This window comes from Anoplopoma fimbria, chromosome 1, assembly GCF_027596085.1.
Source record: "Anoplopoma fimbria isolate UVic2021 breed Golden Eagle Sablefish chromosome 1, Afim_UVic_2022, whole genome shotgun sequence".
NCBI lineage: Eukaryota > Metazoa > Chordata > Actinopteri > Perciformes > Anoplopomatidae > Anoplopoma > Anoplopoma fimbria.
In genome coordinates this window covers 18,396,412-18,414,532 of record NC_072449.1, presented here as the reverse complement: position 1 = coordinate 18,414,532, position 18,121 = coordinate 18,396,412, and the positions used below count along the sequence as shown (strand labels likewise).

At 42.2% G+C, this 18,121-nt stretch overlaps 1 protein-coding gene across 1 annotated transcript in view; it reads left to right on the top strand.

The window, feature by feature from the left end:
- arhgef12a (Rho guanine nucleotide exchange factor (GEF) 12a) overlaps positions 1 to 6,387 on the top strand; it is a 37,070-nt gene extending 30,683 nt beyond the window's left edge. The window contains 16 exon segments of the mRNA XM_054607933.1: positions 40 to 125; positions 927 to 1,052; positions 1,549 to 1,663; positions 3,009 to 3,109; positions 3,327 to 3,404; positions 3,563 to 3,638; positions 3,733 to 3,900; positions 4,129 to 4,216; positions 4,307 to 4,384; positions 4,479 to 4,573; positions 4,669 to 4,872; positions 4,984 to 5,220; positions 5,412 to 5,441; positions 5,444 to 5,640; positions 5,762 to 5,834; positions 5,940 to 6,387. Coding sequence (XP_054463908.1) covers positions 40 to 125; positions 927 to 1,052; positions 1,549 to 1,663; positions 3,009 to 3,109; positions 3,327 to 3,404; positions 3,563 to 3,638; positions 3,733 to 3,900; positions 4,129 to 4,216; positions 4,307 to 4,384; positions 4,479 to 4,573; positions 4,669 to 4,872; positions 4,984 to 5,220; positions 5,412 to 5,441; positions 5,444 to 5,640; positions 5,762 to 5,834; positions 5,940 to 5,950 — 1,763 coding nt within the window. The 3' untranslated portion in view covers positions 5,951 to 6,387.
- Positions 6,388 to 18,121: the final 11,734 nt, after the last annotated feature.

Here is an 18,121-nt window from a genome sequence, read left to right as displayed (position 1 = left end):
TCACTGACCGTCAAGTGATGACTCTTTTTTGACTTTCAGTTTCAATCCTGGAGCAAATGGCAGCTGTTCGGAAGAGAAACGAGTCTTCAGTAATTGATCAGATAGGAGACGATTTGCTCTCCTGGGTAAGTCCAATTCTCAGGCTGAAATTGTATTTCCTCTTTCAAACATTTTCTGATATTGAATAAATTTCAAGATGACTGATGTAGTAGGAAATAAAACAAACATATTGTCACACAAAGATATTGAACTGTTGCCTGAAATGGCTTTATAGCGAGAAAAATATGTTGATGTTGCCACGAGATTGCTTTCTTCAGCCTCAATTGTGATCATTTTGAAATTACCATTTTACAAGTGTATGTAAAATGGTTGTGTACAGTTTAAATATGATAGAGAAAGGGTTAACATTACATCCTTGAATCCTACACCAAAATCCTGAAAGTTAAAACATTAGACACAAAAGAACAGCTCAGCCAAGAAGTGTAATCACAGTGGAAGCAAGCGAGTGAGATGGAAGCCTGTTTCTCAGTAAATGGTATGTCAGTCAGTGCCCTAGATTTGGCTGACATCCCGATATCGTGTGTCAAACATTAGATGTGAGGTAGCTGCTTTTCAGCTGGCAGCCTTGTCTAAAATGCTTCACTGGGGTATAAGTAGGGTAAATGGTCCCCTGAGGGTCCGAGCATTGATCTCGTCTACATTTAAACTTAAGCTGTCTCTGCCACAGGGTCTTAAGCCTGGCCCCCTTCTGGGAGTTGCTGCTCATTGTGGGGGCAAATACTAGAAATGTTCCATAGCAACTACCCCCTGACCCAGATCGACTGAGTGACTGATCACCGTCTCTGTCCTGTCCTGTCCTGTCCTGTCCTGTCCTGTCCTGTCCTGTCCTGTCCTGTCCTGTCCTGTCTTGGGTTGGGTGGTTACAGTTCAGCAATGGAGAGGAGGAGAAGATCAAGAAGGCGGTAGGGACGTTCTGCAGCAACCAGCCGTTTGCTCTTGAGATCATCAAGACCAAGCAGAAGAAAGACTCGCGGTTTACTTCGTTCGTCCAGGTACTGACACGATGCTTTCCAAATTGGTTTAATCTGTGAAATGTGTAGTTAGTTCCGGTACTGAATGATTTCTTAAGAATGTGTCGTACAGAAGAGTTAAAAAAGAAATGCAGCTGAAATGTCAGGCTGTGGCGTAGTGGAGAGCAACGTAGTTCTCCAATCAGAGGGTCGGTGGTTCGATACCCGGCTTCGGCAGTCGATGTGTCCTTGGGCAAGACACTTAACCCCAAAAGTTGCTCCCGAAGGCTTGCCATCGGTGTGGACTGGATGTTGCATGAATGTTAGTTAGAGTCTGATGGTGGCACCTTGCATGGTAGCCTGTCATCAGTGTGTGAATGGGTGAATGATATGTAATATACTACTGATTGTGCATAAACCTCAGCTACATTTAGTTTTGCTCAGTCAAGATTTAAACTTGTTTAAACATGTATTTTGGCTGTTGGCAACAGCTTAAGTTCACACATCATGATTTTTATTTTTTTTTATTGCTTTGCAGGAGGCAGAGAGTAACAGACTGTGTCGCCGACTGCAGCTTAAGGACATCATTCCTGTAGAGATGCAGCGCCTCACCAAGTACCCCCTGCTACTAGACAACATCGCCAAGTACACAGGTGCTGTAGTGTTGAATTACCAATCAGAGTTCCTTCACAACAGTTGAGAGATTTGTGTACATGGTTATTCTACTGCACACTTTACTCCACATACTAACTGTGTTCATGGTCTTGGGTGTAATAATGAATCAGAACAATATGTCTGAATAAACCCAAATGTGACAAGTAGATATTGTTCAGATAGAATGATGAAAGAATCGCTGTAGTTTAAGATTATTTTCATTTTCGATTAGTTTACAGATTATCTTCTTGATTAATTGATTCATTGTTTGTTTCATAACATGTCACTGGTGAAGTTGAAGATAGAAGGAAAAAAAAAATTGGGCATTTCTAGCTTAAAAAAGGTTTTATTGATCAGTCAGAGTCATTGCATTGACTTTCTGGGGTTGAACTAATTGCTGCAGCTTAATAAGATAGTGTCGGTAGTATACACAGTGGACATTTGCACACGCTTTAAGCCTCAATGATGTCAACATGCCTGCAGGAGGAGCCACAGAACTGACACAGAAAGTACAAAAACTGATCCTTCTCCTCCAGTCTTATTCAAACACTCTAAAGTTTGTTCCACTCAGTCACAAATACTTATTCGACCACTGATTCCGTCACAGGGAGAGAAATTGTGATCTTCTTTTGAAACCACTTTTATACTTATTCTTTCCATTATTTCTTACAGTTATAAACCCTCCTGACTTAACTAGAAAAGAATTCATGCTCCAAGTTTTTTGCACTTCTACAACACCCCTGCATGAACTCCACGAGAAGTGTTCAATTATTGTTTCCACCTCTCTCCTGTAAAACTAAAATAAATTAGATCCTACAAGGCAATTAATTCAATATGAAAACGAATGAACTCGTGTTGTGCGTAACCACGGAAACAGGTAATACAGGTATAATACTTATTTAGCATTTTATATTCTGAATGTAAAAGAATACAATAGATAAAGATGGAACTCTATGGATAAAAAAAGTGGATAAAAATGAACCAAATAAAGTCTTAAGCAAGGTTGTGTGTGGCAGCATGTTAGCCACGTGTGAATTACACAGACAAATGGAGAGATTAGCATTTTAATGACCCTGGAGCGGCTGTGCACATTTGGGGAAATGTCTCACCCATTATTTGGTTCATCATTTTCATAGTCTTGGCTGGGGTTAGGGTATCACACAGAGAGAATGCACTAACGATAAACTATAACCAGCTATTACAGGATCATAATGCCCCCTTGCTTTATCTTAATTTTTGGGAACGATGGTGTGCTAATGGACAGAGGAAATATCAGTTTGCCGGTCAGCCCCCTGAAGAACTGTGGAGGACTTACTTCAAGTTTGATGTCATACTATCTTTCAGACAACGCAGTGGAGAAGGACAAAGTGAAGCAGGCAGCAGACGGCTGTAAAAAAATTCTCAATCACGTCAACCAGGCCGTTAAGGAATCTGAGGACAAACAGGTAGGATGTTCTTTAAAGTCTTGCTTTTCATTTTATGCCATCCCTTTGACTTTTCTCTTCTTTCCTTCAGTGTTATTCAAACTCCTTTTTTTTTTTTCATCTCTACCACAATATATTTCTTTTACTACCTTCTTTTCTCCCCAGGAAGTGGCTTCCCTTTGAAAGAGTGCTTACTTATCCCCTTTCCTGTCTCCATTTCTTTTTGTCCTTCCTCTAGAGGTTGGAGGACTATCAGAGAAGATTGGACCTCTCTTCTCTAAAGCAGACAGACAACCCCATGATCCTGGAGCTAAAAGTGAGTCATCTACCCTTTTAGCTTCATTTAAAGCACACTCACTTGTTGTACACCCACATACGCTGTTTTAAATATCTGGTGCCGGTGGAAAAGGCTCCATGGACCACTAGCAAGTACGTATAAGCTTTAAATTTATTTTCTCATTCTACCTCCTTCAGAATTTGGATTTGACCAAGAGAACGATGGTGCACGAGGGACCACTGTCATGGAAAGTGAACAAGGACAAGACTATTGGTTTGTAATCAGCACATTATAAGAGCGTTTGATTAATAAACTTTTGTATTGCTGCCAAAAACTAAATCTAAGTAATCTCTCTTTCTCCTTTCAGAGTTGTACACCCTCCTGCTGCAGGACATCTTGGTTCTGCTACAGAAACAAGATGAACGTCTGATCCTGAAGTGTCACAGTAAAAACCTGGCAGGCACCGCAGATACCAAACATATCTTCAGCCCTATCATCAAACTCAACACTGTGCTGGTGCGCTCTGTGGCCACAGGTCAGTTAACGTTCTATCCGTCTGTTTTGCATTTTACTTAAATGGCGATACACTTACTTGATGAATCAGTATCAGATCAAAACAAAGAACAAAAGAACCCCTCACTGCACAACATCAAGGCATACAACCCGGAATACGGTATCGGGAAGTCAATGGCTTCATGCATGCTGGGTAAAACTGTGCTTATTCTCACCCTGAACCTTCTGCCCACGCTCTCTCTCCTGCCAGACAACAAGTCCTTCTTTGTCCTCTCCATGTCCGAGAACGGAGCCCAGATCTATGAGCTGATGGCGCCAACGGTCTCAGATCAGAGAACGTAGGTCCACATTTTGATTGATTTATTGAATTTGTATTGCTCCAGTTGTTAAATAGGCTAATGACTGTTTTTTTCTTTCTCTTGCACAAGGTGGCAGCGTTTAATCACCCAGAGAGCTGATGCCATGAAAGTCAAACCTCACAGCGTCATACCATTACCTCAGACTGAGTACGTTCGTTCATCATCTTTCTAATATGATCCAATCAGATTGTTTCTCAGGCTTTGGGCTTGTCATTTACACAAGATGTTGCTTGTGTTCCAGTGGGGAGAGAGACGGTGTGGAGATCATTACAGCAGGTGTTTCCAGGCTGAGTCGAGACCCAGACCGCACATCCACCGGCAGCACCCAGTCCACAGGTAGCTGGACTAAACATGTCTTTCATCCGTACTGCTTTAAATATTCTGTCCTCGTCGACTGTGCAGATAATCCTTATCTAATTACAACCCCTCAGATAAAGAGAGCAGCCCAGCCCCTAGAAGTGTGACGCAGAGTTCCATACCAGGTAATAATCCCTTTGAGGGAGTAAAGGCAGAGGAAGAGGAGGAGGAGGAAGGTTTTGTGGACCCAGAGCTTCCTTATCAAGCGACTGAAGACGGCAAAGAAGGAGACTCGTTCAACATGTTTCCCTCACGAGCAGACGAAGCACTGAAAACATGTAAGTCCACAGAACAGATGACTGAAAATGAAATCTACTCAATCATTCAGCTGCACACAGATACTGTATGCAGATTTCATAACCCCCCTTTTTGCTCATCTTTCCCCTCAGTGGCAGCGTTGAAGCAGGTGTTGGTGACCCAGCTGATGTCCCAGGAGGCTTTAGAGCAAACCAAACGCTCCACGGGGGTGCGTCTCCTCAGGACCACCTCTCTGCGGACACCCGTAGACAACCGCGCTCGGGTGATGGTCCACAACGGCTCAGAGAAGAACAGCTCCCAGACGGAGGACCCGACTCAGGACCTGGGCTCTGGGGACACGGGCTTCTTTGATTCTCCTGAAGATTATGGTGAGCCAGTTTGTCCAGTTTGAACAATTAAGCTGTTATTATTTATACATTACATTATAGCTTTAAATAGATTGTACTCACAGATGAATGTTTCTTACAGTTGTCATTGTACGATGGAGCGTTCTCAGTGCTCTTTGTCTCTCCCTGACACTGCAGTAGTAGTACTGAATAGCCTTATTTGATTCCATCAGCAGGGTATTTAGTCCTGGAGGGTTATGGTGGCCCGGGGAGACCAGCACAGATGATGACATCTTGGCATCAAATACAGGGAAGCAGCTGAGATCCTCTCAAGGCTGTGCCGCCGACTCTGGCATCAACTTGCGTTTTTCTTCAACGTCACAGGCGGGCAGCCTCTCCTCTTTTAGCAGACAGGTCTTGTCTCACCTTAGAAACCTTCAGGCCAACCTCAACTATCTGAAGGTATCAAACAGTCACCGAGCTCTCCAACACACATTCTTATAAAAACAGTATGATGTTTAAACATTGTGGTCATTTTTATTGCCTGATATGACAATGAATTGTTTTGTTTTTTTTATCCCAGGAGGTTGAGGCCAAGTACAATAATCTAATACACCAAAGGCCAGAGAGGTCAGCAGACACGGATGGAAACAAAGGTATCTTAATTCATGCTCAGTGTCAACTTATAAATGACTTGATTTTAATACATAAATCACAACCTGTCGTTTTTCTGAACCTACACTTCAATTTTTTTCCCCCAGATAAGAGATAGTGGAAGACGGTACCGCAGCTTTTGGCTCCGGTCCCCAAGAGGAAGTACTGACTCGTGGTCTGTTCCTACTTCCTGTGTCCTGGACTTTCTGGACATCCTATAAGCTTGTCCTCTCACTGCTGAGCCCCCTGTTTTCCATCGCCCTCGCCTACAGTTGCCACAGAGAATGAGAGACTGAGTGTGAGCAGAAACGTTTGAAGGGTGGAGTCATCTTTGTGATGCTGCGCACCCCTCCCATCAGCACAAGGCAATCAGGAAAGTGGGATTGCCTAAAACCTCACTCCTCTACCATATAACACCCATTTTCCTTGGAGCTCCCTGCAAGAAAGAGAACTTATACCAAAATGTACAAAGATGTGTGTTTAGAATATATATATATGAAACACAAAACAAGAAAAAGGAAAATTTTAAGATAATGTATTAAGATTTTTTTTATCCCAAGATGTATTTATTTTCTTTGTTTTCATTTTTTTTTTTTTTTTTTTTTTTTTTTTTTTTTAAAGTGTTCCCACATTGCTTGCATGCTTTTGGCCATGGTGTTACCTTTTTGGCTGCTTTTCCTGTTTCAGTCAATCAGGGTTAGTGTGAGTGTGGGGTGCACGCTAGCCAACAAGCACGCTAGTCTACCGTACCCTGATGAAATGGCAGGAATATATTCAGACTGATAGAGGCCAGAGTTGCACTGGTGATGAATAGATCCCATTGTGTTCAAAAACTCTTGAAATGTGTTAAAGTCTAGAATTTCAGATAAATTCTAGTTGTGGTGTTAACTAGAATGAAGAGTCTGAAGGCTCTGATCTGGTCCTGTTGCATTTTCGTGCTGCCTATTTCTTCCTCCTCCTCCTCCTCCTCCTCACTTTGAGGGGTGTTTTGCCTCTCGGCTGCTCCTCTTCTCCTATGCGTGTGACCCTCCCCCTTTCTTTTTCCTGTGAACACTTACGGGTGTCATCCTTCTCCTTTTCCTCACAGCCCAGTGTTTATTTATCCCCTCCCACACTCTATATGTCATGCTTCTTCATCTGCATTTGGGTATCTTGACCCGTTCTCCCCCCCCTACAAGGAGCGCTCATGCTTTCTGTATCAGCTCCCGACAGAAATGCTGCTTCTTTCTGCTTTCACGGCGACGCTGATCCGACTGGCTGATATTCTAATAATGTTATGAAGTTCAACATATGTACAATGATCAAGTTGGAAGGTTATGCATAACTTTAATAAATAAATGGTGCCATGACACATTCAAAAAGGAAGACCTTGCTTTTTTTTTTTTTTCTATTTAAGCTTTTATGTGCACCCGATTTTGTATTAATTGTATGAAAAGGTTGTCAGTATAACATTTTTCTTGTTCAGCACTTATTGAATGACAACTTCAGTAATGGAGAAATTATTAAAGACCGTTTTTTCACTTAAAACGAGAGAGATCAAGGACACCTGAGTAATAGTCATGATGGATCTTCAAGTGTCAAACAAAAGAAGCCTATCCTTGAAAAATTTCAGTGAAATATGTCAGTATATTTAAACCTAACTATATGTCCACTGATCATAATATATCTGTACTGCATGTACTGACATCTTGTCCTCACTTAGTACTCCTAGTATAAATTCTCCGATTTCAGTGTCTCATGTGCTCGTTATATTCCCTGCCGATGACATGTCACCTCCATCTTCATGTAAGATTTAATGTTAACAATCTCTCCTAATATAATCCCTTTTATAAAAGTGTCATAGGTCCTAATTCATTCATTCAGCTAACTATAACTAAGCAGTTACCTTACTTGAGGATATGCTTTATATTTAAACCTGAAATAAGTGATTGTATTTCAGCCACTTGGGAGAAGCTGGAAGGAAACTGAGAACAAAACTAACGACTTGTGGCGACCATGTTTAGCAAACAGCTGCCTTTATACAAATCCAGCAGTTACAAGGTGCAACATTATCCTTCTTTACGAGTCATGTTTCTGTCCACCTGGTGAATGTGAGTCCTATATTCACTCTTATTTTAATTCGTTTTTTTTGGTCCCCACTAACCGTTAACTATGAAGAAAACATCTGGCTCTTTAAATTCTCAACTATGTTTGCTAGCTGTTAGTTGCACATTTTTTCTGGAGTTTTCAGTTATTGTAGGCTACAGTGGGTTTATTGGGGCTTTTTCAATGAAAACAGCTGCCTACAATGCTATGGTTACAATTATTGATTTTTTCAACTGTTACAAGTTGCCCATACGTCTTTAATATGGTTTTAAAACTCCCCCTGTCAAGTCTTCTGGTGTGTACAATGCTACAGCTTAGATGTCATCAGTCCTTTTTTTTTTTTTCTGTTCCTAGTTCAAAGACAATTTGACTGATTGAGTAAAAACTTTAAAAAAGGGAATTGGCTGAAATTACAATTCGAGCATATGGCATGGGTGTGTGGTATACAGTACCTTTTTGTTGACTATACTGGGCAAATGAAGGAGTAGGTATTCAATAATGTGCAGACGCATTTAGACAGACAGTAATGTATTACTGCATGTTGCTTTGCAGCTGGCAGAGATTATGTGTATTGTTAATGGATACAGGGCTCTAAAAGATGAGATCTTGTGCGTTAATAACCAAAACTGAATGATGTCTGAGGCCATTTAAAAATTGAAAACCTGGTTGTAAATTGGGACAACATGGACATTTGGAGCATTTTAATCTGATCCTCTTGGTCCAATGTCTAGAAATTTCCTTTTGACCTTTACAGAATGAAATGCTTTTTCTGGACATTTGGCAGGCCTAAATGTCAAGAGGGTGAGTATCTTTTAAAGGAATCATCAGAGCGGTTTGATCAAGGACACCGGAAGAGGATCGTAACCAGCAGGTGGCAAACTTCCACTGTTAAACATCCAGTCAAGAAGACCCACCCTGAAACCTGCAGTGACATCAGAGTTTTAAATAAACCAGGATACCTATTGAGTTCCCAGTTACATTTGACTCTCGTGTCTGACAAATAAATGGAGGTATTTATCCAGTTTGGCACCGTAATGCCACAAAGCAGCGGTCAAAAGGATACCACGGAGGACTCTGCAGCATTCATTGTGATTTCGTCAGGGCCTTCTGCTACCTGCATGAGTGGAGTCACATCGGTGTTACGCCTGGCAGGGATTTTGCTCATTGTTTCTGAGTGGAAATAAGGAGGACACCTCACAGTCTGAGTGACATGCTCCCTCGTTTTCTCTCGTCTCTCCCGTCATCCCAGCTGTAGGCATGCTGCAGTGAAACAGAGAGAGGGAGAGGAGAGGGGTGAGGAGAGAGAGAGAGAGAGATAGAGAAGGAGAATATGCTTTGAGCAGACAATGGGAAGCCAGACGAGGTATGAATGGGAAAATTGGGGGGGGGGGGGGATGAATAAAGGATGAAAAATGAAGAGCAATAGAAAAGAAGAGAAGGGGGACAGAGTGTGGTAAAGTCAAAGGGAAGATGAGAGGACAGAGGGAGAAGAGCAGATAGTAATTGATTGTCTCGTTTCTCCACATGCACCTGTCACCGAGCTAATTGGAGTGGCACAGAGGAGAGAGGTGTCAGTCACATCAGAGCCTTTCAGGAGGGCAGTCCGTGTCGAGCTCCGATGAGACGAGCTTTTCTCCTCCTCCTCCTCCTCCTCCTCCTCCTCCTCCCTCTGTGCTATGCAACAGTGCTATGAGTCAGGCAGGAAAATGAAGCTTTATCGTTTAACCAAAAGCAAAGACCTGTGTTGTTGATTTCTTACTTTCGCCCAAAAGGTTGTGTCATCATTTAAATATAGTATAAAAAATTGAACAGAAAAAAACATTCACCCACATATTTTCAGATACTGATTTGCATACATTTAGGAAAAGGTTAAAAATAAAGTTGAGGATTTGATGTGTTTACCTGATGCTGTGTACCACAAAGAACCGCTGCGGTTGATTATGGTGCAGAGCATCATTATGGTTGTTGCCATGGGGCTTAATTCTAAGATAAGGATGCTTGACTAAATAACTCACCTGTGACAGGCAACAAACAAGGAAGCATTTATTTTTCATCCACATCTCCCAAAACAGCTTTGCAATCATCAAACTCTCAGCAACATTCACATGTGTGCATGTTTCTGTCCCAAACGAGTTTCTCATCAATATGCTAATGAATTTACAAGTGCATGCATTACCATTCTGATGTTTAAGGTCCTATATATTTACACAGAAGCCTATCTGTCTGCAGCCACTGCATAGAATTAGCACAAACTATGTTGCTGCATGACTGCTTGCCCCTGCATGGTGTTGTCACATAGAGAGAGAGAGGTATTCAGTGTCCCCACCCATGTTAAAACTTCATGTTGTCGCTCCGTAAATCATGACCAGAATGGGCCTCATTCTCTATTCTGCGTGCCTCATTTTACGGGTTTGGTGGAGTGCGCTGTTCATCAATATTCATCAGTGTGTTTGCAGTCGCCTGGACACTGGCAGCATCCTGAGCTGCTGTTCTTACCAATCCATGGCCAATCACCATTGGGATAGGCAAGATTGTGTGTGGTCAAACTTAAGACCAGTCAACAAAAGAATTAGTTTAATCTTCGATTGCTTCTGCATAGCGTTTTTATAGCAGAGGCACCGTAGGGTTGTTTTACGATGCAATAAATCACTGTTTAGTTCAGCTCGTCCAAAAAATATTATATTTCTAACTGGGGAGGAAATGAACAAAGAAGGAAACGAAATGGTCTGCTCTTTAAAAGTTAAAGTTGGATTCAAATAAATAAACTATTCAGATGGTGATTTATGGCTGTGGCTATATTCTTTTTTTTGGGTCGGAAGGAAAAGGGTTTGTAACTACATGTCAACTAGAATAAATAGTTGTTTTTTCTCTCCCTTTATTAATATATATATATTATATATATATATATATTATATATATATATAGTATATAGTATTTACATTTAAGAGATGTCATTAAACAGAAAGTATTTACATTTGTATTTCTAAATGTCTTTTTTAAAAACCTGTTTATAATCAGGCTGAACTGTCAAATGGTCGTTATACTTAATCAATGATATTTAATGATCATATGTAACACAGTCCCCTCAATTATAACCTGTTTCCAAAATTGGAACCCCTGACCTTATGGGATTGATTTTCATGCTGCACCTCTCCCCCTTCATCGAGCAGCAGCCAATATCTGATGGATTGAACTGAAGATCAATGCGCTCTCCAGTCTGATTAATCCATGGCCTCTCTGGAGTAATCACTGTCCCAAGCACAACAATGAGATGTGGAGAGGATGTGTAAGCCTGTGCTGAGAGATGAATGAACTGACTCCTTTAAATGGGAAGAATATGCTAAAATATGTGCCGCTGAAAGGGCACAGAGTCATGTATGCTGCACAACAAAAAAAAGATTCCTGAGCCTACTCCGTGGCTGTGTCTGTGGGACCCTTGATAATCAACCTAATAAATAGGCACCTGTGGCATGGCTTGGTGTTAACCCTGTCTAATTACCACACCGCACTTTGATGGAGTATCTGGGTAAAAAAGCTCCTGGGCAGGCCAGCTGGCATTGGGCTCGCAGGTTCAGCCTGCTGTGAAAGAGAAACCAAAAAGAGGTGTTGAGGTGTTGAGCTGTTGAGCTGTGACCCGGGACCGGGCTTAACGTAGCTCAGAACCAGCACCAGAAATCGATGGCACTTTTTGGCAGGCGTGCTTTTGCTGATTTTGGTGACCGGTGCGGGGAAAGGTACACAGCTGCTGCTTCTGGCTTGCCAGGTTGGTTGGACAGAGAGTGGGCGTCTGGCTCTGTGCAACAGAGGGAAAAAAGGGATCGACAAAGAGAAATGTTTAAAGTGCGGGTTGATAGACATATGGCCGGAGTCAGCGGCTTCGTGTCGTCCTCCGGGCATGTGATGGGTCCTCATTTATACGTGACAGCGATGGATGGAGACTGCCTCCCTCCTCCTGATGCTGGATTTGGTCGAGAGGAGACATTGATTAGTTATTTATCATCCTTAATATGTGACTGCAACAATCTACACACACAATAAGAGTAATTCAAAAAAAGAACAAAACACAGTAGAATGCATCTGTCTTTAAACCATCAGAGGAATAGTTCAACATATATTTGCTTTCCTTACAAGACTCAGATGAAAAGATGAATAACGTTCTTGGTATCAATCCTCTCATCTGAAAATCAATAGGAAAAGTGTCAAACTATTCTTTTAAAATGTAAAACTGAAAATATTTACATGAATGGATCTGTTTGAGCTACTGAAGCGATAAATATAGCGCAACATATACCATGAAGCGTTACATTTTGCTTCAAGAATGGAGGCCTATGTAGCAGATTAGCGCTGCGCTCGGAATCTCATACTTTTTCTTTAAGTAAATACTGCAGGTACCTTTACAAAGCATATACTGTTGCACGCAGTATGCATTCAATTGTGACATACTACTTTGTCTTTAAAGTGCACGCTGCTTCTCTTGCTCACATATCCGCTGTGCAGAGGATTGTGGGTCAAATTAGCCAGCATAGCATGTTGTCTTGCAAATTACTACAAGGAGGGTTAAAATAGATTTCACGCATCATATCATTAGGCTAGCCTAACTGCACAGTACTAATCTGATCTGCTCTTGACGAAAGGCTCTAGCTGGCACACAATAATAGAACATGACGGTGATTGATTTGTTTCGCTGAGGCGTCCACGGGGAGGGTGTCATAGAGGCCTACTTTATGGATTATTGAAAAGATCCTTTATAAAAGTCCTTAAACAAATACTTTCTATTAAAAATAGTGGCCGCCATCCATTCGAGTTTACCCCAAAAAGTTCTGTCAGGTGCACCCAAAGAGCACCTGAGAAGACACCATCCCTTTATTTCTAGCGCCGTCGACTGTCACCTTCTAATATTACAGCTCTAGTTACACTGTGCGTTTGTCCTCCATATCTCAGGAATGTGTCCCTGCCTTTATCCTTGAAATGCAACCTGATGAAGTACATCCCTTGTGTTATTGGCATACTATATTTGACATAGCAATAGGATACACTACATATTGATCTGGCATTCTAAGTAGTAGGGTAGTATGGGGTACTGCAATGGACCTTAGGTTTTCCCCTTTCCTCCTGAACCTATCACCAGGTGGATCTAATGAATCACCGGCACCCTAATTACTGGAAGGCGCTGTCGTCGCGTGGTCCACAGTCTCGTGTGGCCGGTTATGACGGCGGGTTTCCCAGTTTTAAGCGTGGTTGGCTCGTTTACTGGTTATGTACCAGAAGTAATAGTATTATATATAGTCGTAGAAGAAGCCGCGGCCTGCGCCTCTTACCCCCCTCCCGCTGGCTGGGAAGTGGTGCTTGTGCGCTCCGGTAAGTATGTGCGAGTTTGCATTGCTTTTAATTTAAGTGTAGTTCCTAATTGGTGTGCAAGCATTTGTTATGTCAGGCTGAGCACCACGGGATGATACATGATACATACAACTATCCCAATACCTTTAATAACCCTTTCATGCATAGAGGTCACTACAGTGGACAGCTTGGGTTTTGATGGCATAGTTGCACATCAGCCACTACAATAGCGTTCACTGTAGTGGCTGATGTAGTGGGCGGCTGTGGCGTAGTGGAGAGCAAGGTAGTTCTCCAATCAGAGGGTCGGTGGTTCGATACCCAGTCGATGTGTCCTTGGGCAAGACACTTAACCCCAAGTTGCTCCCGAAGGCTTGCCATCGGTGTGGACTGGATGATGAATGTTAGTTAGAGTCTGATGGTGGCACCTTGCATGGTAGCCCTGTCATCAGTGTGTGAATGGGTGAATGATATGTAATATACTACTGATTGTAAGTCGCTTTGGATAAAAGCGTCTGCTAAATGACTGTAATGTAATGTAATGTAATGTGCAACTATGCCATCAAAACCCATGCATATACAAGAAAACAACATTTGAATAGCTGTCCACTGCAGTGACCTCTATGCATGAAATGGTTAAGCAGCTACTGATGTTTAACAGATCACAATGGATTTAAAACATACCTGATGAGGACCAATGGCAGAAAGATTATTGTTGCATAAACCTCCCTTTTTCCAATTCCTCATTGTACATCCATAGTCCTGACTCAGTGAATCATCTAGGAATCACAGGTCTTCCTTTCTTGGATAGAGCGTACATGGTTTTCTTAATTGTGTAATCATTCATGGGGAGCTTGTGCAGTACAAACAGGCTTTTGTAGTGTTCTTTAAAGCCCACATCCATAATTACAACATGCTGTCCTCTTATGAGTCACTGATGCCCCACCGCTGGCTCGGTTTATGTTTTAAGCATGAGCATGAATTTAACATGAGCTTTGAAGCTGAACAGGTTTGTTTTACATTGACAGTATTTGTAAACAGTGCATTTCTTGAGATGCAAGGAAATATAATTTTCTTGCATCCCCCCCCAAAGTACCAGAATCCTTTTTTCTAAGAGGCAAGAGAGAATTTGAGCTCTTGCTTTGATTTCATTCTTTTTAGCTTTCAAAATAATTAACAATAGAACTTTGCTCACTCTTTTTCAAAATAAAACTAGTGTTACAAAAATTGGAGAAACATGCATTTGAGTTGCAGCAGTGTGTCTGGTGTCCAGTGAGGTGATGGGAGGGAGGGCTAGCATCGCCTCTCTCAGCGCTCATAGCTCCAGCTGCGTCTCGGCAGAGATAAGGAACGGTAATACACGGCTGTCGGAAAGTGCTGAGTAGATGCTGAGAGACCAAGCTGGGGTCAGATGATTTAATCTACCTGACTTGCTCCTGCAGAGTGTTGATCAATATTGCTCCAATGCTAACGTCAGGAAGGAATGAATCCACTTGAAAAAGAAAAAAATAAGAGTGAACAATGACAGAGAATAACAGCAAAACCTGACTGAAATCAAAGATGACTACTCTTTTAGGTTGTCTGTTGCTATTCTCTCCACAGGCTGGAGGCCCTAAACTAGTCTTTCGGAGCATCCAAGAGTATCTCCTGCCATCCGCTCAAACTCATCTGACAGCATCCTGCTGGCTTTTGAAAAGGGCCAGATTCAGTGGACGTTTTTAATCCCTGGTAAGGTCTGAAGGTGAGTTGTCTCTCAAGACCTACAGGAGCAGAAGTTCACCCAAGGGTTCTTCGGAGAATGACTCCAGTCAAGGGCCCCCTGCTAATCCCGCTAAACTGGTTCAGAAGGGGCACTATTTTGCAGAGAGGTGTGGGGAGTAAGGGAAGGGCACCTATTAAGTGGTGGCCCAGAGAGAGGCTTCTACAATCCTGCACTAACATCTTCACCTTGAGAACTGGATAAAAGGTGCTCCTACCTCTCAAAACAGCTTTTACAGCATATGGGCTTTTGTCAAGTGTATTTCGACCTATTGCATTAATACCCTTCACTTCATTTTTCTCTTTCCGAGCGGGAGCACTTGTTCTCGAGAGAGACAGCTTATTTAGGTAAAAGCTAATCTGGAATGGTCTTTCATTTCCCCCCTGTTTTATAGAGGTCATTCACTGACAGTCACAGTGTGCCAGTGGCTGTGATGTAGTCGTCTGATTACAAAAACACACCCTGCCCATATGTAGCCAATTCTAGAGGCCGGGGAAATGTGATCTGTGCTATTTAACCCCTAATAAAGGTCCTGTGATCGACACCTGGACCAGATTGCTCATGAACTGAGGGGAATGAAGACGATAGAGGATTGTGTGTGTGTGTGTGTGTGTGTGTGTGTGTGTGTGTGTGTGTGTGTGTGTGTGTGTGTGTGTGTGTGTGTGTGTGTGTGTGTGTGTGTGTGTGTGTGTGTGCGTGTTAGCCTGCAGGTGAATTTACCCAAATTCAAACTGACTTCATTTTGGGTCAAAGATGCACCTTTTGTGAGTCATCACCTGACAGATGGATGATTTGTTCCTGAAAGGGCGGTCAAGGCAATGCCTGCTACGTCTTAGTGATATTATGGACAGTAATGTTCATGCGTCATTAGCTGCACTATTTTCTAGAGATCAGTATTTGATATGGCTCATTCACAAGAACAGTTCTGAGAGGTTTTTGTGTTTATGTACCAATTAAAGCATAGCCTTCTACTTGCCAGCCAAATGCCTCGCAAACAGTGATTTGAGCCCTTCCTCAACCTATAACTGTCACTTAAACGCTCCCACCTGTCCTCATTGCTCATTTCTCCTGCCTTGGAATGGGGTAAGGAAAACACTTAACTGTCCATTCTCCTTAGCCGAGTGCAATATAGCTCTTCAGTTGCCTGTGTAATGGTTTGCACGTTATTCCAAGTTTCCCCATCAGGCACTCATCATGCGCAACAGCAGCTTTTCTAGGAAGAGGCATATTAACTGTAGCACATGCAATTCATATCCAGGCGCCATCCAATGTATGATTGCTTTCAAAGCTGTCTCATACAATTATTGTTTGGATTGTCTTAGCTGTGAAACAAACATGGAGAAAAAAAAAAAAAAAAAAGAGTTCTTGCTTCTCCGGATTCACGTCACTCTACTCTTCTTGGCTGCTTTATTCCTTCTTACCCACTCTCTCTTTTTTCTCATCCATCATGTTATGTCTTCCCATCTCTCTTTCGGGCCACTGGAAGAAAGCCAGAGCCATTAGCCTGCTGTCGGTGTGAGGGAGGACGGGGATCTATGCTGTTAGCTGATGCAAAATGAACGGCGCCAGTTGGTCACAATGCACAATACGGTGGGACCTTTTGGGGATGGAAGGTGAGGTGGTAGAAGTGTGTTTTTTTTTTTTTTTGTGCACGCACAAAAACACACATCGACACAGCAGTGCTGCAGTCTGATTCATAGCTAATGAATATTTACCAGCCGGCCTTGCAGTGTCTGAAACTGCAGCAGCTCACATGGGAAACGGAGGTGTTGAACCACTCGTGGCTGAAAGTTGTAAATCAATCTTATACAAGCTGCCTTCAAGGTGGGGGACTCACTCTCCATGCATGTGTGGATGTGCATCAGTGCGTATTGAGGGCTTTACATATATGTACATATGATTATGTGTCAATGCCATTGGATACATGCTCTGTCTGTTATCCCCCTGACAAGGTGCAGTGTGATGGAAAGCTGTTCAGCAGTCTGTGCTGATTACTGCTGCCTGACTTCATTCTACTTTATCGTCTGAACGTACACCAAGATATATATATATATATAAAAACTCCACACAGAAGGTTGTCTGGCCCGGAATGGAACCCGGGCCAGACAACCTTCTGGCTGTCTGGCCCGGGTTGTGAGGCGACAGTGCTAACCATGATAAAAATTATTATTATTATTATTATTATTATTATTATTATTATTATTATTATTATTATTATTATTATTATTATCATCGCTGCGAAGAGGATCATGCAATCAGTCGCGTGCATTTGTGCGTGCGTCTGTTTATGAGTGTGCGTCTGTGTCTGTCCACAGCTAATCTTGCATTCTGCTCCATTACACTGCAAACTATTTTGGATTGTCAGTTCTGCTGAAACTAAACACCTTTATTGCCTGGTTGTACTGCCTTTGACTGCCTTCTGACTCACTACTTGCTACTCCAAACAGGCCGTTAGAGGCCGCTGGTAATGACACAGCTGAGTGCATCACCGAGCCCCAGCCGCTACTCTTGGCCAAAATTGTTTTAGACTGTGGGTTTGATTTGAAATGTGTCATACAACGAATTAGAGCAGATTGCCTGCGTACATCGGTGCTCGTTTTTGAGTTGAATGGAATGTGTTTGAGGACACACACCTACAAATTCCTTCATCAGGATTGTGTAGATGTGGGCTGATCTCATTTGATTGACAATGGCCTGGAACCGTGAACATGATCACATTTTGATTCAAATCTTTTTAAAATCTTTATTTGGTGCACTGAATGTTTGTCACTGTTTTCCTCACCCACTTCAGGAGTGAGAGGAGCGTAGATGAAATGAGTAATCCAGAGAACCTTTATGTTGCGTAACTGAAACTATGATGTGTAAATGTATGACCCCATGCCTCATAGTTAAAAGCTAATTGTAGAAAAAAAGTATTCAGGTCCTTAAATTCTCACAAGAGTGACTCAGACTGACGATGCAAGATCAGAGTTACTCACAGTGACGAGTCATCTTTGATTCTGGTTTGCAAAGTTCAATGCAGAGTTCACAACAGTCCACTCATAGAAAAGGAACCTCTCAGGTTGACAAGTGAATAAGGGAATCGATGCCAAAACAGCTGGCAATAGAATA